General features: G+C 42.1%; 1 protein-coding gene across 5 annotated transcripts in view; it reads right to left on the bottom strand.

The window, feature by feature from the left end:
- The window catches only part of Ap3b1 (adaptor related protein complex 3 subunit beta 1), a 200,184-nt gene that overhangs the window by 97,448 nt on the left and 76,465 nt on the right, over positions 1-26,271 (bottom strand). For 4 of the 5 annotated variants that reach the window (XM_087621633.1, NM_001429216.1, XM_087621631.1 and 1 more), the window contains 8 exons: positions 21,803-21,952; positions 19,677-19,774; positions 17,882-17,936; positions 17,717-17,788; positions 15,850-15,912; positions 13,416-13,548; positions 9,693-9,802; positions 1,456-1,632 (listed from right to left, as the gene is read on the bottom strand). In XM_087621633.1, coding sequence (XP_087477759.1) covers positions 1,456-1,632; positions 9,693-9,802; positions 13,416-13,548; positions 15,850-15,912; positions 17,717-17,788; positions 17,882-17,936; positions 19,677-19,774; positions 21,803-21,952 — 858 coding nt within the window. Of the gene's footprint in view, positions 1-1,455; positions 1,633-9,692; positions 9,803-13,415; positions 13,549-15,849; positions 15,913-17,716; positions 17,789-17,881; positions 17,937-19,676; positions 19,775-21,802; positions 21,953-22,678; positions 22,769-26,271 lie in introns of those variants that run through there. The other variant, XM_087621634.1, reaches the window with a different exon arrangement.

Raw genomic sequence — 26,271 nt, 5'->3', positions numbered from 1 at the left:
GACCTGGCACTTACCAATTAGGATAGGCTGAATGAACAAGTAGCAGGGGAATCTACTCTCTCTACCTCCGAGGTGCTGGGACTGCAAGCAGGGAACGCTACACTCGGTCTTTTTATTTTTATTTTAAATGGTTTCTGGAGATCAAACTCAGGCCCTCATGCTTGTACAGCAAGAACTGACTGATTTCGGCATTCCCTAACAGCATGTACAGGCATTTTAAAGAAGCAAAATTTATTCCTCAACCATTGTCTATGCATACAGATAAATAACAGTAAACAGTATATAAACAACATTAAGCCTCATAAAAGGACCTACAAAGTCTCCAGAAGCACGCAATCCAGTGGGATTTCTGGAGAACTTCCCACTCCCACCTAGTCAGTTGGGTAGAAACACTCACATTTCAGTCAAAGGGATTGGTTTAGTCCCTACCAATACTGTGCTACGAACCACATAACTAAAAGTACTGCAGAGCTGACAGTGCACACCACTATTTACTAGTGCTAATTTTCTCAGTAATTTTCCCAAACACCTTTTCTTTAAAAAAGAAGAGAATGGTGAGAAACACTGGAAACAGGACACAGCATCCCTTTTTATATCATTGAAAGGTAAGTGAACTAGTAAAGAAGTCAGAAGTCCCAGCATTATCACCCATACACGGTGTCTACAGCAGCCATGGGGAGAGCCACTGTGATCACACAACCGCATACTTCAGAAACTGGGCTCCAAATGTGTCATCAAGATTTACTCAAAGAAAAACGTGAGAGCAACCAGCACTGCCTTCAAACTCACTGAGTAAACAACCCTGAACACAGTCTAGAATTTCTAAAGGAAGAACTCCATGCAGGCACTGGCTCTTCGCCACTGAAACAAAGGGCCTAACAGTAACAACAACAACAACAATAATAATAATGATAATAAAAACCAACTTGGGTACAAGCCACCAAATGCCATTTAGATGGACCCCGCCCTCTTGAACTAAAACTGTCCCAGGCCCCGCCTCCATAAACCATCACATTTGTGATAGGGTCAACTTAGTCATTTAGTGATCGGAGGTCAACTTACTAATTAATCTAAGGGATCACAATATCCACTTTAACACATGTACCTCTACAAATTTCCTAAATTCCCCAAGTAGTTTCCCAGCTCTGGCCCGCTCTCCCGTCCCTGACTCGGCATACCTACGCTGACCTCCTCCAGGCCCCACTGGGCATCTGCACGGATGAACGGACCTCTCCTCTGCATCAGACCTTCTGAGCGCCCTCATCACCCCTGAGCCTCAGCACCTCTGCCACCACCACTAGGTCACAATGACTTGTTTGTGCTCCTACCACCATCGTGGGACCTACTGCAACAGGGTCCAATATCGCTGACACGTGGGGTAACTCATGGGAAGGCTGGAAGGGTTTGGGGAGAGAGAGAAGCACCCGTCGGGCTGAATAAGCGTCAGTCTCTTACCTGTTTGGAATTAGTTAAATACAATTTTGCTCCAAGATTTAAAATCTGCAGTTTCACCAGATCATCTTCACTAGTGAAACTTTTAGCCATTTTTCTCAAAACATCAGGAGCAATTTTAGGAACGCGTTCACAGTTTTCTCCAATCAGCCAAAGAATGCTTGCTCGAGCCACAGGGACCTAATATGAAAAGCAGATCACATTATCAAAAGAGGTATTGTCATCTACTCCTCAACGTCAGCAAAGAACAGGCTTAGAACTGACAACACTACATCATCTGCTCACTGAGTATATGCTGTGTCCAGGAGCTGCTCCAGCACTGAACATTCGCTGTGTATCAAGTACTGACACGAAGGTCATCTCTGGAGATGCCTCAGTGCTTAATAGCACTGGCTGCTCTTACACAGGGCCTAGGTGTGGGTCCCAGCACCCACAGGGCAGCTCACATCCATATGTAGCTCCAGTCCCAGGGGATTGGATAGATGCCCATTTCTGGCCTCCACAGGCTCCAAACACACATGATGTACACAGACACGCATGCAAGCAAAATGCCTCATTACATTATATAAATAAAAATTTGAAAACGGGTTTCAAAGAATGCCTTGGAAAGATTTAGTCAAGAAAGCACTACTTGTCTAGAATACAGGTCCATTCAGAGTCCAGCAAATTCCAGACGAAACCTGAGTGCCTGCAGCCTTTGCTGGTGGCTCCTGTCACTGTTTCAGGCTGCAGTGGCAGAAGTGGGCTGTAATATACTTTAGTATTATAATCTTTTAAAATAAAGTACACTTCAATATAATTTGTTTTCCTAAAACACACTGCCTTGCTTCAAATTGGAAACCTTCCATCAGAACCATTAAGACCAACATTTTAGAGTATGCAAATGAGTTTTATTACTATTTGCTTATTTGTATCCTCTCCTGTTCCAAAAGGAATTTGAGAGGGCATGTAAATTAGTTCCTGTGAACATTTTCACCTAGCAGAGAAAACATGCTTTTCATTCTAAGTGCAAAAGCTGATGGCTGCCGTGTGGTGGCCTGGGAGGAACGGACGACGTGCTTCCATTGAGTCTGTACGAGGCCTCCAAGTCTCCTCACTGTCTCAGTCTGACTTCAAGGGAAAAAAGCAAGGACGAAAGCCTTTCCATGGCTATAATCTTATCACAGTGTCAGCCATGTCAAACTCCTTTCAAATATCTGTTTCATAATAATGACATAATAATACAGAAATATTGACATGTCTAAAGTGAATCAGCAGAATCAGAGGTCATGAAAATGCCTGGAAATATAAGAAATACACACTTCCTAACGTTGCAACAGCATTGACGTTAATCCATACTTAAAGTGAACTTAGTAACAGAGAGGAAATTGGTCTACTTATGCAATGTAAAAGGGCCTAAGGGCTATGTCAAACCTATTCATGCAGTGTGATAAAACTAATACCCTTACTGTACACCGATTTCTGGAGAAGAAGAGGTTATTTCGAATGTTCCAAAGGTTACACTGCATTAAGACCTTACTCCCAATCTATTATTTTAAATTGGGCTAAAGAATAGTAATTGAGTGGTGCATTAAGTTTCCAGCCTGGAGCGGTTCAAGTGGCCTTCCGTAATGAGAGGTACTTCTAAATGAGAATATATAGGAACTCAGAGCTCAGTTATGCTAGATTTATTTTTCTTAAAGATTGTATTATAAATTGCAACTCTAGAAATCAGAATTTTACAACATAACATAATTTATTTAAGTATTCTGATTTAAGTATTTTTCTTTTGGCAACATACTTATAATTCTCTTTTGTAATTAAAAAGACAATCACAAAATGAAGGTGTTAGAACATTTCAGACTCATGAGTATATTAAGATTAAAGCAACAGTATTTTAATAGTCCAAGCACTCATAATAACAACAGTTAAAAAAAATCAATACATCAATTGCAACAACAAAAACAGTCAAGATGGTAGTGGAAGGATAGGGGTAATGTTGGGAATGTTCTAGAACTGAGTTTAAAAATTCCTAAGCAAACATTTTAAAGATGTAGAAACTTCTTTATAATAAGAAATAATAAAAATTGTATATCAAACGCTTGGTAATGATATTTTATAAAATTTTCAGAAGGCAGACATGGAAACACACGGCCCAGCAGGCAGGAGGCAGGAAGGAGTCCCAGGCAGCCGGGCTACACAAGACTGTAGCAAAGAGCGCAAAGCAAACAACCAGCCCTCAGAAGCTAACACAGCCAACGCTTGTACGCTTTTGGCTGGAGTTAGAAAACTAAGATTCCAAATCAGTACTTCCTTTTCCCTTAAACTAAAGCTGCAAATAAAAAAGTTTACCCTGTCCCCCAGTTTCATTCAACAACATAATAAGCAGGAGCGGTGAAGTAAAACTCAACCAGTAATACACCATACACTCACGCACACACCCATGCATGCGCAAAAGTGCAGACAAGCAGGTGCACACACACGGGGTCAGACTGACTGAGCCTCCCTTCCAGTCTTTATACGAACCCCTGCTTTTCAGTACTCTCAAAGGCAAACTGGACTGCAAGTGACTGTGCATGACTCTTTCCTCTAAATGCCCTGAGCAAGCGGTTAAGTGCCCTTTTCAAGCCTTCTAAGAGAAGGCAGTTGCCACTGCCATTTTAACCCATTACCTTGCCTGCAAAAACAAGTGATGATTCCTCCCAAGCACAGTTATAGAGACATCTGGAAAGAATTTACAGATTGCTCTGTTAGCAGGTCAATTTAAAAGCTATTGTGTTTCAACAACACCCTACTGCACTGGACAATAATCTAAAGTAAATCTACAAAATCATCAATATTGTTTATTTAAATTTGCCAAAGGCAGAACCCGTAGACATTTAAACAAGCTGCGTACTAATAGCAAGTCAGATCCCCAGAGTCTGTGTCTGGGCTCTACATGCATTAAAATTTAGATCTGAATTGTCTATCAGTGTCAGGGTGCAGGAAGAGGGCACTCGTGACACAGCAGCATCGGGGAGGCATCTTGGAAAACATGCACAACGTGCCACTTTAGACTGACTGAGCCTCCCTTCCAGAATAGCATCCACAGTTCTGTCACGCGCCCCCGCCCCCCCCCCCCCCCCGTAACCTGTAAACATTATGCAAAACCCTGCTGGAGCAATCCTCAAGTAGTGTGCACTTTATTCTGGAGCAATCTTACTGGAAAAGCAGTTACAAATGAAGGACGCACCAAAGGACAATGTGGTCACAACCAGAACACACAAGATGACTGCTACAGCCATTATTTCTTCAATCTGGATGAGCTCAAGAAGGAGAACAACGTAAACATTAGTCTTCATATTTCAACTCTGCTACTCCCTAAATAAGCAATGAAATCCGTCTTAATATGACAAAATCTATCAATGCTCTCTCCTCCTTAAAACCTGCACAACTAACATCTAGAAAGTCCCTATCTACAATCTGTCACAGTGCCTTTGAAAACTAGCTGTAGCTCTCAGATGTGCACAAAAACCATATGCTGCAGGCTCTGCCATGAACTCCAATGGAAATACCAGGACACTGGAGCAAGAACAGGGCAGCATTGCCCATGCGCCCCAGCTCATCAGTGGGGGTGTCAGCACTAGGAATGCAAGCCTGAACCTCCAATTTCCCTTGGACCACTGGGAAGAGACAAGGAGAGGCAGTGACCTGGAAAAGGGCTATCTCTAACCCCACATGGATCACACATCACAGTATCACACATCACAGTGGGTGGTGGCGTCACTTCCACAGGCCTCATTCACTCCAATGAAGGAATACACTTCCCTCTGTCTCTTCCTGGCTGTTTCCCTGAGAGCCTGACCATGCAGGAAGGGTATAGGCTCCCTCCTGCCTGGCCCTACACTAGCCTGGCCTCATTTTCACATTCCCTTTCATCTCTCCTGGCAAACAGGGTGGAAGAGGTCTGGCTTTCAGTTCTACCATGGCTCTCCCAGGGAGGTACCATGGCTCTCCCAGGGAGGCATCAGCCTTGGTTGCTGGCTTCGTGGCTGTTTTAGGTCCCCGGTGAACATGTTCAATACTGTCCTCTGGGTCCGGCTGGCTGCTGCCGCAGTTGCTGAGTTCAGACATCACCCCAGATTTTAGGAAAAGAGGTCAAATTTTAGGCTGCTTCTAAGGCTCATTTGTTCACAGTTGAAGATCCTCAGAAGCTTCGTGGGTGTTGTTCTCATAAGAATCTCTCATGATCAGAAGGGAGGGATCTGACTGAGGACTAAGTCTGCCCCTTTGTGATTCATTCTGGCTTCTGCCTGCTACACTCCCACCATTCTGATGGTTCCTCCTGGCCACTGTTAGTGTTCTGTGAGACACCGTCTCTGTCAGCTCCCTGTCACATGATCTGTCAACAGTGACAGCTCACCATCAGCTCCACTTGGAAAGTCCAGGTTAGCACAGCACAACTGCTCTTCTCACTATTTCAGTCACATTCATGCTTCAGAGTTCGCATCTCTGCCTCAGGAGGAAGGGGGTCTGTTTTATTAACTTTTTATAAGCCCAGGTCGAATATGTATTTACTGAATTTTTTTGCAAACCAGAAACCCTTACACCTGGGATACTCCTTCCTAGGTCTTTAGGTCATTTCTCTTTGTTCCTTTACAAATGTGTTGTTTTCTTTTGTGTTGTTTGACTTGGCAGGCAGGGCATGGGGAGGTTGCCACAGTGGACACACTGCAAGGTCAGAGGACAATCAGGAGGGGTCGGTCTCTCCTTTCACCTGGAGGGTCTTGGGGAATCCAACTCAGGTCGCCATGGCAGCTGTTGGCATGTCCCTTCACCAATTCCTATGTCCAGATCCCAGCTCTTCATTTCTGACCTTGTTAACATTCTGAGCCCAGAGCTCGTGTATGTCACATGTGCAGGTACACATGAGGTCAGAGGAGAGTGTCAGACCCTCATGCTGGAGTACAAGAGGTTGTAAGCTCCACAACATGGGCACTGGGGTCTGCAGTCAGGTCCTCTGGAAAGTCAAGTGCCCTTAACTGCTAATCCATCCTTCCGTCTCCTTTTGTCTATTTTATAGGAAAACAACATTTATTCTATAAATTCCTGCTTGATCTAAAAGTATAGTTTTAATAGTGAGGTTTAGCTCAGGGTTAGAATGCTTGTCTAGCACTTTTGAAGTCTTAGAATCAAGCCCAACACACGTGTCCATGAACAGGCAGGTATATGCAAGCACTCTACAAGTGCTTTAATGTTCTGTAAAATTATTCTTAGCTTTATTTAAGTTTAAAATTATTTAACTATTAAATTAAATCTAACTTTATTGCTTAAGATAAAAAAATGTAAAATCAAAGTTCCCTTTATTTCCAAACACATTGATACTTTAAAACTATTCAATGGATGTACCCCTCAAAATGGGCATCGCCTATTACGGAGACAGTTTGAGCTAAATTCACTGAATCACTCTATTACTTCCCTTCTCTGCGTCTTCATATCTGCCTACCATGTCCACCATCTCATGGTCACACACATGTACACAGATGAAAACACCGTGCTGGAGCCCTACGATACCCGCCTCACCGCGCCGCCTTCCCGGCACACTCTGAGATGCTCTCTCGCATACGTTTCTATCATTGCCGTGTTTTGCACTAGGGCTAGGACTAGGTTTCTTAGTTCCTTTGTGAATTAGCGCTTTTTCACTTTTGACGTTCTTGTTCATGAAAAATTTGTAGTTAACATCAAATATCATTTTCTGTTCACATTTGCTAAATATCTTTCTCTGCCTTATGTTTTAGCCTTTTGCTTGATGAGGGTTTTATTGACTGCAAATGGCTAACTTCTGACAAAAATAAACATCAAAACAAGCTTCATGGTCTAGACCTGTGAAAAAGCCTTCACTTGACTAAGGCGCCAACACTCTGTCCTACAGAAAAGCTGGTGCCATCACTGAACAAGGTTTCAGGGACACTGTTGAGTCTCAGAGGCTTTCTTCCAAGAGAGTCTAAGGCTTGCCTCAATGCAACCCAGGCACCGGCGGACCAGCAGGCACCTTCTGAAGCAGTTTGGGGAAAACAAATTCCACAGTTCCTGCTTTCCCCTCACAACTGCATACCTATCATTACAAATTATAAACAAAAATTTATATTCTCCCCACTCAAACCCACCATTTCCACCAAAGATGCTCTATTCTCTTCTAGGTCTTTTTAAACACAAAATCGCTTTATCTCCACCATTTTCTTCCTTGAGACCTTCAAAGCCACCAGTCTGCCCTCCGCCTCACCTCAATCCATGTGTTTCTAAGACTATCCAATCACAGCTCTCACTCAGAACGCCAACCGTGCTGTCCCTTTCAAGAGCTCTGATTTGCTGCTGTTGCAGGACGCTCGCCAGCCACTGTAGACAGTTAATTATGTATGCAAACACACATACACTTCTCTCTGTCTGCAGTTCAAACTATCCCCATCTGGAGTCCTCTGTGCACCCATCAGCTGGTTCAGCCATAGGTCTCACTAGGACTATGTCACATCTCAGTCAATGCAAGTGTCACCTAAATTAAGCTGCATGGCAGAGGCAATCATTATAATCACATCTCCCGGAAGCTGAGGAAATTCCTCAGGTTCTTCTGTTTGCTTTCATTTTGTATTCCAACACAAGGTCTCACTACATAACCCTGGCTGGCTTGAAACTCACTGTGTAAACCAGGCTGGCCTTGAACTCTCAGAGATGCCTCCCAAGTGTTGGAATTAAAGGTGAATGTCACCATACCAGGCAGCACCTGAGTTTTTCTTGGTAACTGACATCTGGGGAGCAGAGCCCAGTCATATTACAAAGCAGACTCAGCATCAGTGGCCTCACACTTCCCAACACAGCTCCCAGGCACCACTGTTGAGTGCACAGAAGGCACCTGTAGGACAGCGTGTTCTCCTTACGCATGCAGTCAAGGTAGCACAGTCCAGGTCACCCACCTTTGGAAATAGGAAGTAGTTTCTGGGGGCAGACTTTGAGGCTATGCAAATACTCTGATACTCTCAAGTATTCACCACTAGTATGTAAGGTGCCTCAAGCATCCTCCCGTGAATCAGGATCTCAGGGGCTGCCAGACAGTGTCACTGAATGCTATCATTCATCAGCTGCTGCGGAATTTATGGAAGTTTCTGCTGCCCTCCTATTCAGCTGCTCAACTGTTCACTCCCGCATGCACTCCAGGGCGGAGGAGGAGACCGCCACACGGCCACTCAGCGACTTCCTTCCACTGCTAAAGTTATAGTGGGAGCTCCTGGGCCTCTTAAGCTGGGCTCTTGTGGGTGTTTTCCTTTGCCTTCTTTACATGTGACTATCATTCTATAAATATATTGTCCATTTTTTCCTTTGTCCTGACACGATGGTACACGTTCACACTGCTCTCTATTGCTTTGTCCTAGCTCTGACATCGGCCATTTCTCTAAGGAAACCAGATTCCTTGAAGGAAGACCAGCAGAGGGACTGGCAGGGTCAGCAGCCAAGGCACTTGCTGCGGAGCCGGGGAGGAGGCTCCGTCCAGAGCCGCTCGGTGGACTCCCATGACCTGCCCTCTGACCTCCACACGGCAATCCAGGACACATACGCCCACACGCAAAAATATAATCAAGGTAAAAAGGTACTTTCATTTAAAAACATGCTAAGTGGAAGACTCCAAAACAAGGTCACATACTATGAGTCTATTAATATAAAATATCAAGAAAAAACACACCCATAGAAACGAGAAGAGATTACGTTACTGGTGGTGAGGGGGCAGTGAATGGAGGCTGAGGCTTTAAGTATGGGATTACTATTTAAGGGTATGAAAATATTTGCACACCTTCATGGGCATACTAAATCCTACTGAATAATACATTTTAAAATGTAAATGTGTTGGCATTAAAGTACATCTCAAGAATAACAGAAGACCTCTGCACTTAGTGTGCTTACTGATGAAGGCATTATTACTCCAAGGACGGCACTGGGAAAACATGCTGTGTACACCAGAGACTCACATAGGACACATCAATTCAGGCAGACGCCTGTACTAATTTACTATTTCTCTATCTGCACCTAAGTCCCACCAAGATGGTGCCACCACTCCCAGCCCATTGCCGGGCTCACTCTCCTCGTCCCTCTCTCAGCTCTGCAGTCCAGCCTTACCTGAGCCAAATCTAAAATCAGAAGTAAACCAGACATCACAGCATCTCAACCACTACCTTCCGGGATAACCACTTATGGAAAGTACGCTATACTGTGGAGCCAGGATGCAGGGAACTCACAGTGATGCTGTCCAACAGCTTCGCCATGTGCTTAATAATCTCACCATGCTGTGCAGGCTGCATTTGCAACAATTTCTTTATAACAACCACACTTTCAGCAACAACTATTTCTGAAAGACAAAGAAAGAGATTACCATATTAAATACATATAATCAATTCAGTTGCAATCTGCCTGGCAAAATGCAAATTTCAATTAGCAAAACATCCTTGATGCTTAAATACATGAGAACCTAAATCATGAGCATATTCTTCAGTGTTTGTAGTCAATGTGCCTCATGCAAAATTCACTTTATTCTCTGTCCTCTGCAGCTATCACTTAGCTTCTAAAACACCCTTCGCCTCTGCAACAAAAGTTACATTGTGTCCTGGAGCGGATGCTGTGCTTGCCTTCCAGCCAGAGAGAGCCCTCACATAATCCAACACTAGCATCTACACATCTTCCCCTACTCTATACTAAGGAGGGAAGAGAGGAATGACGACCACCAAGCCCTGCCAAAGGGAAGCATCCGAAGACACCAACAGCAACAACCAGGAGCAGCAGGAATGGAATCACCATAGAAACAGCATTCACCTCAGTGCCAAAGTGAGTGCGACCATGAACTGATTGCCTCCACGTGTGCTATAATCCCATCTACCTGCTCACCCAACGTAGTACCCTCGGAGGCTGTTCTGCGTGCTATGCATTACCCAGGCTGCTTTGTGGCTGGCTTCTCATAGCCAATAGGGTCAGATGGTACCTTCTCCTTTGCTCTCATCCTGTCCAGACCTTGTTCATAGCTCCTTCACTAGTTGTCTTTAATTACCCCTCTTGAGTGTGCCACCTGTTTCTCAAAGGGACTTTATTTACTACAAATGCTCGGTAAGTGAGTAAGAAGGTGATTCACGGGCTGGGGTTTGGATGTCAGGTTTTCATAAGGAATGGCTGCAGCAGTCTCGTCTCCTTTGTGGTCACACCAGCAGGGACACATGACCTTATAGGATCTGAGCATGCGGCCTTACTTGAGGTCTCGCCAGCAAACCTCAGGGTCCTTCCAACACGGCCTCCTGTCGGAGGGCAGACACTCGCTCGCCATCTTGGCTGCCCCTATGGGGGATGGGATCAGAACTCCGATTCTCCAGCTTCTGGGGCAAGTACTTACGACTGAGGAGCCTCCCCAGGCCACATAAACTATTGTTAATGCCACAGATGCCCACCAAAGTGCATCCTGGCTTTATATAAACTTTGACTTTACAAAAATTAAGAGCATCATAGACATCAGACAATCCCCTAGCATATACTTCAAAGGTTTATTACTATATAAAATATCACAATTTGCACTGTTAAATTTTCATTGAAATACATTATCCCATAAGAATATAAATAAAATTTATTATACCTATTCGTGTGTGTGTGTGTGTGTGTGTGTGTGTGTGTGTGTGTGTGCGTCTATTTCTCTGGGAGTAAATTCATGAGTATTAGGGAGTTAATATTTAATATAAGGCTTTAGTTTACAAAATTATATTTTCACTTTTATCTTAAGACGTAGGACTTTCAAGATGACTAAGGAATCAGAGTGGTGTATCTGATTTTGTCCGTAAGTCAAGCTAAGCACCTACAGTTCCCTTTGAACTCGTCGAGTATTCTGTAACTACAGGCAAATGCCGCTTGTGTTCTAGCCCTTCTCAAGTTTCCCTTCTGTCCTCAACAAAACATAAGCACACTGTATCTACTGCCGTCTACTGCTCCTCTCTTCTTACAAATAGGGAATCAGGGAGGGAGGCTAGTCAACTACCAAGAGAGCACTAACACCCGAGCAGGCTGTCTACTTCTGCACAGATACAAATAACCAGCAATAGAGAAGGAGGAGGAGACGGGGAAAACTAAAACATATTTATTTTATTTTACTGGTGCCTTCTATCAGACTGTGAGTGCCATAAAGGCACAGACTTTTATAAGCTAAATGAATATCTTATTAATCTACTCTACATTTATTAAATATCTCTACAGATTTGAATTCTCACTAAATGCTTACTGAATTATAAAAAAAACTAAACAAAATTGAAAACTAATCTTCCACTTAATTCCTTACTTTACAGTAGGTGCCAACAAGGTTATTCAGACAAACAAATTCTGTTAATATGTTACCTAAAATAAACTACCATAGGCAATTAAATTATCCTAAGTCAAATGAAATGTGAATTTCTCAAACTGAAGAACCTTAAGAAATCTGTTTTTCAAATTAATCTTTCACACTGATAATGGGCTATTTTATGGCAAGCCTAAAGTCTGCTTTGAAAGATTCTTTAAAATCAAAGAAAATAAAATTTTAAAAAAATTAAGCAGTGTGTGGCAGAAATAATTACTTTAAAATTAATATAAATATTTCTCATCAGAATAAAAGGACCAAAAAATAGGTGGGCAGACACACCTGTGCTATGCTTTGTATTTAAAAAGACTGTCAGAGGTCTCATTTATCTCTGATAGCTTGTTATACAAGGAGATCTTAAAACAACTATTACACTAGCAAACCTTATGCAACCCACAGAAAATCATTATCAAAGATACATAAAAATAAAAAGTGTTTCTAAAGTCATCCTTCAAACTATGACCCAGGAACAGAGACAGAAAGATGTTTCTGTTCCAAGTGAATCAGACAGTGTGGACAACACTTATCACGCTGTCCTTTCTTATTTACCAGGATGGGTAAATACTTTAGAAATTTCTCTCCTTATTAATTTGGTGGAATTTGAGTTTTAATATCTACATAGGAAAATATTCTAGCAATCAAAAGTTTATAGGTGAAACTACATAATTTCATGCATGCTTACATACACACATCAGTGTTACTCACGAACTGATTTTGTTTTACCGTTTGCTTAGTTCCGGTTTATCATGGGCTCCCCCAGAGCAATTTTTAGGAATAGCTACATAAGAGGGTCTCCAGCATTCTATAGATTAAGTAATCATTGTAGTAAAAAGTTATTCTTCAAGTAAAATGTAAAATATAATCAACTTTTTTTAAGTTTGACTTCATGGGTGCTTTGTCATATCTGTATGTATTGTATATCTGTACTACAAATAATATAGTTTATATTAAAAATCAGTAACTAATTTCAATAATTTTACACACATGCATTTTCTAAACAAACATGCATTTTAACCCACTGTACAATTATAATAAGATCTTCTATGTGTGAGAAGTTCACTTGTTTTTCTTTAATGGCTCCTCTTATTCGGAAACCATGACCACAGAGAGAGCTGGCACTCCAATACAGAAGGAGGTAACATTTGGACAATGCACTGCTCTCCCGTCCTGAGAACACTTAGATGACATTAGTGTCCACGTGAACCCGTGGCACGGTGACGGCTAATCTAGCTCGCCTTTACTTGGAAAGCACTGGGGAAATTCCTGAGGGCCCAGCCATGCTCCAAGTTACAGTCATTTGCCTGCTTCTAGCACCCTCTGCAGGTGAACCAATAGTATAAGTGACTTCCAGGCATGGCTGCAGGAAACAGTCAGAGAGCCTTTGCAGAAAGGATATGAAAGAGTGGTTAGTGGATGAGTAAGATAAATTACCTTAATGGGGGCAAAACAAAATCTGTTAATTATCTATTTGCTACATACTGTCAGAATATTGATATATAGAAAATCCAAAAGATAACGTAAAAGATTACAGATACAGCACTTACAGAGAATGTCCAATTATAAATGATATAAAAATACAGTGAACCTATGAACTCACCATCCCTGTTGGACAGCAGGCAGACCAGGCCATTGAGGCATGTGTCAGTGACCTCGGCAATGCTGGTTGCACATCTGCCTATGGTCTGAATAGTGGCCGCTGCAAACTGTTTGTCCTGGCTTCTCACGTAGGTCTAAAAACAGTTTGATTAGTTTCAACATTGGTGCTATCAGGTGAATCAAAGCCCATTTATGATAGCTTTATCAAGACAAATAATTTCAGAATAAAATCTTTTCCTCCGCCCAACAGGGGGCCCGAATGACCACTCGTCACCTTTCATCTCTTCTAACTTAAGGTCCCACAGCAGAGGGACATTTGCAAACCAGGGTCATTCACTGCAGCCAGTGGCTCAAGGCTCCAAAACAAACAGTGGAGAGAATCACCACACCCCAGCGTGTTCTCGGGAGGTTTGAGTTCATTCACCCTGCAGTACTGTGAGCCCGCGGGGAAGGGCCACCCTTTCAGACGCTAAACCTGAGTTCAGAGAAAGGGAAAAGGAGCAGCAGGCTAGTTAGCAATGAGCAGCCTGACACTGGGAGGCTGCGAGAGTGACGGCAAGAGTCCATCTCACCCAGGCTGCCAGCACGAGCAGGCTCCTTAAATACACAGTGTGCAAAATAGGAACTTAAACTTACAAAGGAAGCTAAAAGGTCTTTCCTGACAACCTTATATATTCTGTGACTTTTGTTACAACTTTTCATAATTTAAAACCAACGCTTTTACAGTTTTTAAAAAAGATCCTAACCTCCAATTCTAAGTATGCAATACAGAATTAACTCTATGGCTATCTACAAAAAATATGCATTAAAACAGTTATCTAAATAATAAATCAAAAAAAAGAAAAGCAAACAATATAGGAATTTAATGCAAAGTCTCAAGGACATGAGGAAAGGTTGAAGAGGAGGGTAATTTTAATTGCGATAATAAGAACAAATGCATCTCACCTGTTCAGGAAACGTGTTTTACTCGCAAAGTCATTATAAACAAGTTATAAATAAGTATGAAGAAAATACAGAAACAGAAACAATGTGCTAAAGTAGGCAGTGCTAAAATGAACACACAGGACGGAGGGGCTCAAGCGTTCTGCTGAGAAGTTCTTATACCACACTCCCAGCCAACAGGATTCGCAGATGAACAAAGCCTGCAGAGGCTCCCAGACCACAGAGAACGAAGGCCTGCCTCCTGCTGTCCCGGTGCTAGACATGTGCAGAAAGGTAACAAGATCACACGAGGTGAGGGAAAAGGGACATAGGAAAGAGCAACAGGGTGAAATCGATTATATGAGTGACCTAAAGTTAAAACCCCAACAGTGATCTCTGGCCTAAGAAAAGAGCTGAGAAACCCAATTTTCTGGCATACCCACAAAGAGATGGCTCTACAGTATTCTAATTTTATCATGAATATTTCTAGAAAAAATATGAACAGGATGGAAAGTCAGGAACCCAGGTGAAAACAAGGAATTGTGGGCATGCAGTAACATTCTAGTAGTCCTGAATTATGTAAATAATATAGTTAAAAACAGTGGTTTGCAACATATATATGTCATGATTCATACAGCAACAGGAGTCATGAAGTAGCAACAAAAATAATTTCATGTTGGGAGTCACCGGAACATGAACCTGTGTTAAGGGTTGCAGCGTTAGCAAGGTTGAGAACACTGATTAAAAGAAAACATGGCATCCGTATACAGGTTAAGAAGAAATTCCGGGTGAGCTGATGGGAGAGTCGTGGCAATGGCATTCATTAAGTTTATAAACGCTGAAAGCTAACGAGAACTCCCGGGTTGCTGTATAGGACAGGGAACTTAACACTGACACGGGTCTGCCGCTGCTGTGACTTCCCACAACGGCTTCCCACTTGATCCTTTATCATAAAGTGCATAAAGCCAAAGACATAATCCAGTTCCAGGGGGTTCTTTCCTTCCACCACACAGGTCCTGGAGATTACACGTCAGGCTTGGGGGCAAACACCTCCAGCAGAAGAAAGTGTGCTGGAGTCACCATTCCCCCCACAACTGCTTTTCAGTGATCTAATAACACAGCTTAAGTCAAAGGGGCAGAACTTAAAAGAGACACAAGTCAATTAAACGGGCAACCAGGTAACAAATGATGTGTTCTCACAGGCACAGAAAGTGTTTCAGAGCCCAGAAAGGACAGTTGATGGTGGCCATGTGAGGAGAAAACAAAATTCTGAGCCAAATAATAAGCCAGTGTGTCCAGCGCTATGGAAACAGAAAAGGAACTGCAAGGCTGCTCTGTTTAAGCCCATATTTGTACTGAATGTTTATTCTCAAGAACAGAAAAACTTCCTAGCTGCTGATCTTTTCCTCAATCTCTTTTATTTGTGCATCCGTGTATTTCTAGATTGAGCAGGAGACATAGTTAACTTAATATTGAACATATTTTAGAAACGGTAATTAGCAGTGTATACAAACCTGAAATTCTCGAAGAAGAGTTGATATGTTGGCTTCATTTGCCAAGTTTGTCAAGATTTCAAGCTACAGTAGAAAAAAAGAGAAAGCAAACATTTTAAAACACAAAAAGGTGAATTTAATAGAGGCTAAACATCTAATTAAAAGTTGATTTTTTTTTAAATAAAAAATCATTGTCCTATGGGACTCTATACCCTTGAGGTGGTCTTAGTTTGTTTCCTTAAGTCTACAGAGACTAGATAATTACATAGTTCTTATTAATTAGGAAATAAATCCCACATCTTCACTAATTGTCTTAATTTTACAATTTGTATCTAATTAACCTAAACAATTTGTTAGCTCAACTTTTATTTTTTATTAATAAAGTTAGAAAACAATTTGTCCTTCATGTAGTACTTCTGTTTTCCAGATATCAATTAATTTTCTTGATTGGCTATCTTATTTCCTACCTACCCAGATACTTAGACAATTTTAACCTCTATTCCTGGATTTATAAATGTAAGAAATGTGAAATTAAAAGTCTACACCCACTGAGGTTGTTAGAAATATGTTTTACCCACAGAAAAGATTTAATTTTTCTGAAGGTAGGCACAAAACACTCCCTCTGAAGTCTGCATGACAGACCTGCACTATCACATGAGGTAGTCATTTTAAAATATTTTTTAAATTTAAAAACTTTATTCATTTTTGGAGCGACCCTAGGTCTTTGAGCATGCTAAGCAATCACCCTGTCACTGAAACACATTACACAAGTCTTTGTTCATACAACTTTTAAAAAATAATGTCAAATCTCAATGTATATTACACAGAACTGTTTTTCACTAAAACACATAGGACGGAGTTGCCAAACTGCTTCAAAATCATCCCCAAATACTGCTGCCCACAGGCTTGGTAGATGAAACAAAATCAGAACAATCAGTAAATTAACATCATGGTTTTGCTTCCACATAACTGTTTTACATATGTTTCACTAGCTACCTCAAAAGTATGTAAGTGCAAAGATTCAACTTGATATCAAACACAGCAGTTAGCCGCGCCCTTGACTGTAAAGCTTCCCAGTCCTTTGGCTGACACCTGTGATCTGAAACATAATTATGAAGCAAGAGCTTGTTTGCTGTTGATGTTTAAAATATCATTGTTTATGTTTCACCAACTTTCTAATGAATAGCCCCAGTTTCTATGTGAATGACATCGTCTCAGTATTTAGAGTGCCTCGTCCTTCTCCATTAGTTAGTTGGTTAGTAATGTCTCTAAGGTCTCCTACAAAGCACACAGTGTAGAGAAATGGTCCAGGGCCTTAGTAAATGCCACACTGTCTCAGCACCACGCTCTGGAGCCCGTGCCGCACTGTACACCAGAGCGCTTTCATCGTCTGTGGTGTCTACCCCAGCCCTTCAAATAACCCACAACACCCTACCGACCACAAAACCCTCACAAAAACTTATTTTAAATTCTCCCATATATCATTTTTCACAAATCTCCCGTAGAATCAACCCCACTTTTTTATTATAAGACTTAATTCAAATCTCCACATCCATTTAAAGCACAAAGCCTAAATGTATATGCCTGTCTCTTTCAGTGTGTTAAATTATCCAAGATACAGGCACCTTAGCACATCTGAAAGCTGTACTACGGCCGGCACGTGATCGTGCAGGATGCAAAGTGTAAAGAGCCATTGTCAAACACATCTTTAAACAGGGACAGACTCCAATGTATGGAGCTAGGAACGAGCTCAGCTGGTGACGGGCAAAAACAAGGGTGTAAACTGCTCCCTGGCCACAGGGAGACCATGGGTGACGGCTGCTAGAAGCTACTCCAGTAGCTCTTCACAGTACACAGGTACTATAGGAGCCTGGTGAAGCACACGGACCTTCAGAGTCTTGATCATAGTTGGATCAGTGGACCGGACATAGAAGCTCTTCAGGTAAGGTTCAAACATACCCTAGGTGAACAGAAATAAAGGTGTAAGTGCACTCATCACACCGGTGCGCTCGGCTGCTTCCTTGAGCTAAATAAATGCTCAGAACATACATACCTTTCTCTGAATTGACATAGTTGCGATATTTTGCAATACAATATACTGCACCTCCCTAGAAGTTAAAAGAAATTTCAGTAGGTATATTCAATGAAGCATCTTTGAGAAAATAACAGTTAAAAAGAATCTGCATGAAAACTCAATATAAAGAAAATTCTTAAATAAAATACTCAAATATTAAAAAATATGTGTGATATACCATGAGATTAAAGTTACAACTAATTTTATACTATGGTATCTCAAAATACAAGACCAATACTGTTGCTTTGCACCCATGAAGGGGAAAGGGTATTCTTAGGATGAATGTGGGAAATGTAACCCCAGTGGCGTCAGAAGGCTCAGAGTGCCACCCGATCATAAATCAGAATGAGGGCCTGGTTAAAACCGCTCACGCTATCCCTGAGTCTGAATATCTAGGGATGACATTCACATTGATCTGAGTATGGTCCTCGTATCAAAGAACCGTTCAAGATCTTCCTAGTAACACTAGACCTCCCCGCAGAAGAGAAATACAGCTAACAAAGAAGGGTCAGAGATAAAGAAAAGGGGAGTGGCACTAATGAAATGCTTCTGACTTGTTCCTCAAACAGCAGCAGGCGACCAAAGGCTGACATTGTGGACTAAGGAGTTAGGGACAAAGATAAGCACACACCTTCCCATCCCAGTTGGTGCAAGTGAGCACTCGGTGAGAGAAAACACGTAAGACACGCAGTTACAACTGTACATTGCCCGGGACACTCTGATCCACCCACAGAGCAATGGTAAAGACCTAACGCTAAACTGCAACTCTGTTTAAGTTTTTTAAAAGTGCTGATCTGAACTACTGGATTATGCAGAGGAAAAACTTAAAGGGTAGCAGTGCTCTACTTATCCACACATGAAACAGGGTTTTTTTAAAGAAAGCAGTTATTCCTAGTAGCTCCTTTTGGGGGTTAATGAGATGGTTTAGCAGATAGGTAGGCTTGCTATGCAAACATAAAGATCCAAGTTCAAATCCCCAGCACCTGTGTAAAAAGCTGGTAGTGACCACATGTGAGCCTATAACTCCACTGCTATGAAGGGTAAGACAGGAGGCTCTCTAGGGCTGGCTACCACTAGCCTACCAAGTTTAATAAGAGACCTTTGTGTCAAGGGAATCTGGCATAACATCAGAGCAGAATGCCAGTCATCCTCTTCTGGTCTCCATATTCCCCAGAGACATGCGCATGTGCAAAAACCACACACACACACACACACACACACACACACACACACACACAGTATGCATGCGCCACTGATCACATATGTACACAAAAAAAATCAAAAAAGAATATATATATGTCTGTGTGTGTGTGTATGTTTGTTTATGTATGTATATGTATATAACACACACATTTAAAACAGAAGAAACTAGTGACTGAAAATTCCAGTTCTGAATGGCGTGGGGCTCTGCACAAGCGACATCACCTGTGGCTTCTGCACTGCTCTGTGGTCAGCTCTAACACACTGAGAACACATCGATCAGGTTTTCAGTGGTTACAGAATAGCTAGAGCTTCACAACAGTAAGACTGTCAAACCTAGAGAAAGTAAAGCACATGCTCTCTGTGTCGCAACATACTTTAATCTCTCTGGGCTTGAAGCTAAAAGTTTCCTGTTTTCCATTAAGACTGAGATCATTTTATAATAACCCATCAAGTATGAGACCTTCCTTATGAAACAGTCAACTATAAATCCCAAGACTGGGAAATGAATTAGGCTGTCCCAAGCCCACCTCTGAGAACACCCGAGGAAAAGCGCAGGTGACTCATGACCTACCTATGGCTGCGAAGTAGGCGCACCAGCGATTTAGAAATGACACCAGCCTCCGACCTGGGTGAGATGTGCCAGTACAGCTGAGCGACAGCCATAACCACCTGGAAGAACAGTCGCAGGCACAGTGAGCAGCTAAGCAGAAGCTCCCTCCCCCTCTCCTCCTCACTGCCCCCACACTCACTCACTCTCTCTCTCTCTCTCTCTCTCTCTCTCCTCACCCCTCTCTCTCTCTCACACACACACACACACACGCACACGCGCACACACACACACACACATACACATACGCTGTCCTCAAGCCCTGCCCTCACACCCTGCCTCCTCTAAGCACCTTCAGAATGCCTGTGAAGTGAAATATATTAGTCACACCACTCCCAAATCCAGAAGAATAAAATGACCTTCCTTTTGTCCCATTATCTATCAAGAAAAACATAGTTTAAGGTTTCAATGCTACATCTGAAATCTGAAAGCCAATATGTAAAAAAGTCACTAGGGAAACTCTCACAACTCCAGACTCCAGACTGCTTGAAAGGCCTCACCACCCAGGCCTTCTCCAGTAGCCCATGTTCACAATGAAAGCATCCCGTACCACACACTCCTCTGAACCATGCATGTCGCCATCATCTTAGACTACCAGAGCAGACTCTGAGCTGTCTGCTCCTGGTTCTACCTCCAATGCAGTCACAACACTGGCCCATCGGAGACACATTCCCAGAATAACCTCTCATACTTAGGAACAAGCTTTGCTTCCTTGCTTGTCTGTCTGTCTGGAGACAGGATCTCAGTCCCAAAGGGCCTGAAACTCCTAAGTAGTACAGCACAGAGACCCACCTGCCTCCACTTCCTAGGTGCTGTCATTAAAGGGATGATCACACTATACCTGGCTAGAATAAGGGGTCTGTCTGTTTTAATCTTTCACAATCCTTCAAAAGTCAGGTTAAATGTATACAGAGCCAAGTAACACAATGTGCTCAAAACCATGGCAGCCTGTTTGGTGCACTAGTGAATAAGCAGGAACTCCAAATATGCAGACATAACAAACACCCTAGGGCTCAACACTGCCATTGCCACCAAGCTTCTCAGTCACAAGGCCAGCTTCCAAGACGAAGCTACCAGTGAGTTAACAGACAGCAAGCAACAGCTACTAGGCAGCCGAGGGCATACTAAGGCATCAGCACACTTCACGATATCAATGGATTCACGTTTTACTATCCCTGGGGTTTTGAACAATGATTTGGAAATGTCATTATTAATAATAATATTTTAAAACCCTGCTAATTGCTATGATATATAAACTTTGAAAATTCACTATCTTCTTTTTTTTTTTTTTTTTTTTTGGTTCTTTTTTTCGGAGCTGGGGACCGAACCCAGGGCCTTGCGCTTCCTAGGTAAGCGCTCTACCACTGAGCTAAATCTCCAGCCCCGAAAATTCACTATCTTCTTAATTAAAACAAAATTAAAGTAAAGCACTCACAAGGCATGATGCTGAGTCTTGGGGAGGACACTGAGATATTAAACTGTATTACTTGGTTTTTCTGGCCTTTGTCTCTTAGTCTGTATTTGTCTAAACTTAAAAGTTCTTTTTAAAACTAAAGATATCAAACAACTAAGCAAAGCTTGTGAGACCCAATCAGAGATAATTTATAATTACTAACAATTCCAGCTAAGCTGACGGCCTTGAGGGAGGCCTCAGACCCAGAGGGCAGCCCTTACACTTTAGCCTCTTCAGAACTTTACCCGGTAGATTTAACACTGTGGAAAACCACCACATCCGCTAGTCTCAGCTATGACAGCAAACCTGAGAGACACCTACATCCTTACATAAGGCCTAACATACACCAATCCATTCAGAAACAAAGTGAGTTCGAGTCTTTGAACAAGCCTCTTAACTCAACCAGAAAATAGCAATGGAGTCTCATCAAAACCTGATTCTGCATGTCTAGAAACAGAAAAGGCTAAAAGTACTTAGCATGTAGGCTGGGGTCTGCAAAACTTGATCTCATAACCCACATCTTTCCAGATGCGCCTGCAGCGTGAACGCGCCACTCACACTCAGCACTGACACACATGCCTTCTGCCACGGCTTTGTTTTTAAATCTGTGAATCAGTTCTTCCTTGGTCCCACATACCGCTGCGTTCCTGCTCTGAAGTAAGGGCTTTGTGTTTCTGATTAAGAGTCTGTGGTCCGGATCCATGCTGTACGGTTTCTTCTTGCCACTCTTCTTCTCCTCATCGTCAGAATCATAGAAATTCTTTTCATTGTCTTCTACACCATCATCCTGTGAAGAAAACAATCCAACACCAGGTAAGATGGCACAGCCAACACCCAGCCAAAGGGCCTTTTCTTTGAAAAGGTCTATAGTAAAGGGCTACAGGGACATCTCAATCCAGAGCATAAGCGCCTGGCTGCCAGCCCCAGTGCCCACCTAGGAAGCTGGGCATGGAGGCACACACTTGTAAACCCAGTACTAAAGACACAGATAACCATCCCCGGGGCTTACTGGCCAGCCCTGGAAGACTATCTCAAAAGAGAGAAGAAACAGTAGCCATCTCCTAAGAAATGACACTGAAGGCTGCCTTCTTCACACACACTCATGCATCGACATATACATGTAAAATTTAAAATCACAATAACTTACTGTAGAATTCTGCTGTCAGAGCAATTCAAATTACTATACCCTCAACATACAAAGGCTGATATTTCTCATTATAATACGTGATACTTCTATTGCAGTTCTATTAAGACATACAATGAGAACAGCTGAGAGTTATGTGCGCAAGTTACAGTCATTCCAACCAGATCACAAAGCAGGAAGAGGGTGCGGTGCTGATCAGTGAAGGAAAAGCAGAGAGTCTGGCTGCTAGGAACTCAGCAAGGACCTCAGTAAGCCAGGAGAACACCTCGGTTGCAGCCTAGACATCTCAGTAAGGCTCTAGGCTGCTCTGTATAAGTAGGCACTTAGGCCCCCAAACAAATACAGACAGACACAGAAAGACGCACATACTTTCAAGGACAATGTAGCGGTAACGACAGTTTTTACCAAGAAACATACAGCGCCTCCCTCATCGTCAGTTTGCTTTCACTTTTCATTTTCAGTCATGAGTCGTCTGAGATTCCCAAAAAAAAAAAATACAGTGCAGAAGATTCCAGAAACAAATGAATTTTGAATGATGAAGTATTCTTAGTAACGTGTTTTGTGCTCCCTGCTGAGGGGGTCAAGGTTTAAGGAGGGTGTCAGTGTCTTGGGACACACAGAGGACAGGTGAGGGCAGGCTACTGGACAGCAAGGACGCAGGGATTACAGGAATGGATCCCATCCCACATTGGAAACAGAAGTAAACACTGGGCTTGGGTCCCAAACTTTAACAATCAATTAAAAGGCCAGTCCACTGAAGTAGATAAAAGACATAACCCAACTGTACGGTGCAGAGGAGAAAGTCACTACTCCTTAAAGGCTCAGGTCGACGGCACAGAGGAAACCAGGAGGATGGGAAATAAACCTAGGGGCATAGGGGCTGCTGGAGCCACACCGCCGCGCAGTCACTTCAAAACACAAATCCATAAAGTAGCTCTTTTCTCGGGTCATCTCTAGGGAGCCCAAGCTGGCTTTACTTAACTCATAATCCTCCTGGCTCGGCCTCCTAACTATTACTCTGTATGTGACATTCTTGGAATAATGAAATTACAGAAATGGAGAAAAACTAATGTTACCAGAGTTTCGGGGCTGAGGAAGTTGGGCTACGTGCTACAGACATTAAAAGGTAATAAAATTATTCAAACTCTTGGCCTTCATATCCAGATAAAATTCACCTACAAGTTTTGCAAAATGTTCCCTAGGTAAAGGGACACCAGATCTCTCTAACTCCCTTTTTCTGTTGTTTTGGTTTTTCTAGACAGGGCTTTGCTGTGTAGCCCTGGCTATTCTGTAACTTGCTCTTAGAACAAGGCTGGCCTTGAACTCATAGAGATCCACCTGTCTCTGCTTCACAAGTGTTGGGATTAAAGGCATACGATACCAATGCACAGTCCTCTAAATTAGTTCTATTACATGAGAATTTCTATTTTTTTTATTTTTAAGATTTGTTTATTTATTAGTGCTCTATCAGCATGTACACCTGCATGCCAGAAAAGTACACCAGATCCAATTACAGATGGCTGTGAGCCACCATGTGGTTGCTGGGAATGGAACTCAGAACCTCTAGCCCAAGTTTTAATTCTTAAAGTAAAAGTTTAAATAATTAAAATGATGGGGATAAAAGCCCTAACTCACTTGGAAAGTCATTTCTATTTAGGTGCATTGCAACAACAAAGGAAATCCTCACAAAAGCTAACAAACTCGCTCGCAAGAGTCCCTACAAATACTCGGCAAGAAGAAGTCTACACAAATATCACTGGAAAAAAACTTTCATCGGAATTAAGTTTGAGGGCTTATAACACCACCAGCTCAGTTGTTGTTAAATCTAAAATAAAATTTTTATAAAAATTACTTAAATATGGGGTTAGACAGATGATTCCAAGGTTAAGAGTACTTAGCTCTCTCCCAGTTCTGTTCCCAACACCCAAGGCAGGCAATGCACGATCACCTGTAACTGCAGCTCCAGGACATCTAACACTTTCTGCTGATCACCATGAGGCATGTACACGCGTGTACACGCTCACGTGTAGACACACATGCATAAACAAAGAGAAATCTTAAATAAGTAAAAGGAAGAAAGGAGAGAGCAAGAGCAAGAGGGAGAGAGCAAGAGCGAGAGCGAGAGAGCGAGAGAGCGAGAGAGCGAGAGAGCGAGAGAGAGAGAGAGAGAGAGAGAGCGAGCACAAATCGGTTGGTGACGTCGCTCAGCTGGTAGAGAGAGGGCTTGTTAACAGGCACAAACCCCTGAACCGTATGCCACCCCCATATAAACTGTACCTGGTAACACACCACTGGACACACAGTACTCAGGAGACAGAGGCAGGAGGACTGAGTTCAAATCACCCTCACCTACTCAGAGTTGGAAGCCAGCCTAGGTTACATGAAACCTGGTTTCATAAAGAAACGAGCATCCGAAACGTACTCGGCCAGAGAAAATCCACCCAATCTATACTTATTAAAAACAAAAGTTTTTAAAAATAGTAAAATATCCATCTTCAAAACTAAACTAGAAATTATCTGGCTATTAAGGTACATGCATTTAATCCCAGCTCTGAAGAACGCAAGAGGATCGAGAGCTCCAAATCAGTCTGGAGACTATCCCTAAGGCAAAATTAATCGATCAACTAATTAACCTAACTTAAACTAGAACTTACTATCTTCATATAAACAAAGTGTTTTCTCTTAGCCTTAGGACAACTATGAGCGAGGAGCCAGGTTAGAGCTGGCTGCACCTTCACTGAGCTCCAGGTCAAGGAGTTTCTATTAGATGCATAGGAAACTAAGAAATGCTACATAAATAATCAAGTGTGGAGCACTCGATTACATTAGTCCAATTATAATGGCTAGAATATAACCCTTACTTAAAACTTGACTAGAAATTAATCAAACATGTTTAAAGTCTACCTGAAAATAATACATAATAAAAATGTGTTTTTAAACTTTACCTATCGAACACAAAAGTACAGCTAGTAAATATAATTCCTAAATGCTCAAAAATGCTGCTTTAATAAGCAATTATTTGTTCTGTTTATTCATTATTAATTATTTTATTAGAATTCAACTACATTATTTTAATGGAGAACATATTTTTACTGCAATTTTTACTCGAAAAATGTTTTGGATTGTGGTAGTAATTTTAGTCAGATGATTCAAGAAGGAATTTTCTTTCATTACTATTTTCCCACACAAAACTCAAAGATCTTATACAGCTACTTACATTTTTTCTAGAAAATCTTCTTAATTCTTAGAAATTCATAAAATAAAAGGGAGTAGTTGAAATGACATTTATATGTGGCCCACAGAAACCAAAAAGTTAAATCTCGGCTTTAAAGTTTTAATGTGGGACAGTGACTTTTTTTTTTTACAGTTAGGAAAACATGTTGCCTATAGATAAAACAGGTGACACCAATTACTTATTAAAGACATGCACTTCAGAAATTCTATTATACCTTTCTATAAATGCTCAGTTTGGTTCTTCTTCTCTCTTATCCTTTCTTCTTTTGGAAATAGAGTCTTACTATGTATCTGTGACCAAAACCGCTTCAGGCTCTGAGAGCTGGGATTACAGATGGGCACCAGCAAGCCCAGTTCTCTTTGTATCTGGCTGCGTGTACTTGTACCAAATAAATACTGCTGTCGGGTGTAGCCACATGACAGGAGAGGGGACCCAGAGAAGCTCATTCTGTGAACAGGAGAAGGGCTCCACAGGGGCAAGAACCAACCACCAGTAACAGGATGAAAGTTGTATTAATCGTGGATTTGGTTTTTGAGATTTTTAACTAGTAAGAGACAATGATTCAAACAAAAGGGATGGCGCATTTACCTGGCCAGCATGGGGTACAAGGACAACCTGGTCCAATGTCCATGCTGGGCATTCCCCACCTCTCAGTGCCATCACTACTCACACTGAACGTACGGAAGAAGATGTAGATAAAAACACAGCTGTGAAGATAAAATTCTCT

This window comes from Rattus norvegicus, chromosome 2 (assembly GCF_021556685.1).
Source record: "Rattus norvegicus strain SHRSP/BbbUtx chromosome 2, alternate assembly SHRSP_T2T, whole genome shotgun sequence".
NCBI classification, from domain to species: Eukaryota; Metazoa; Chordata; class Mammalia; order Rodentia; family Muridae; genus Rattus; species Rattus norvegicus.
The sequence above is the reverse complement of the archived record's forward strand: the minus strand, read 5'-3'. Positions and strand labels throughout refer to the sequence as shown.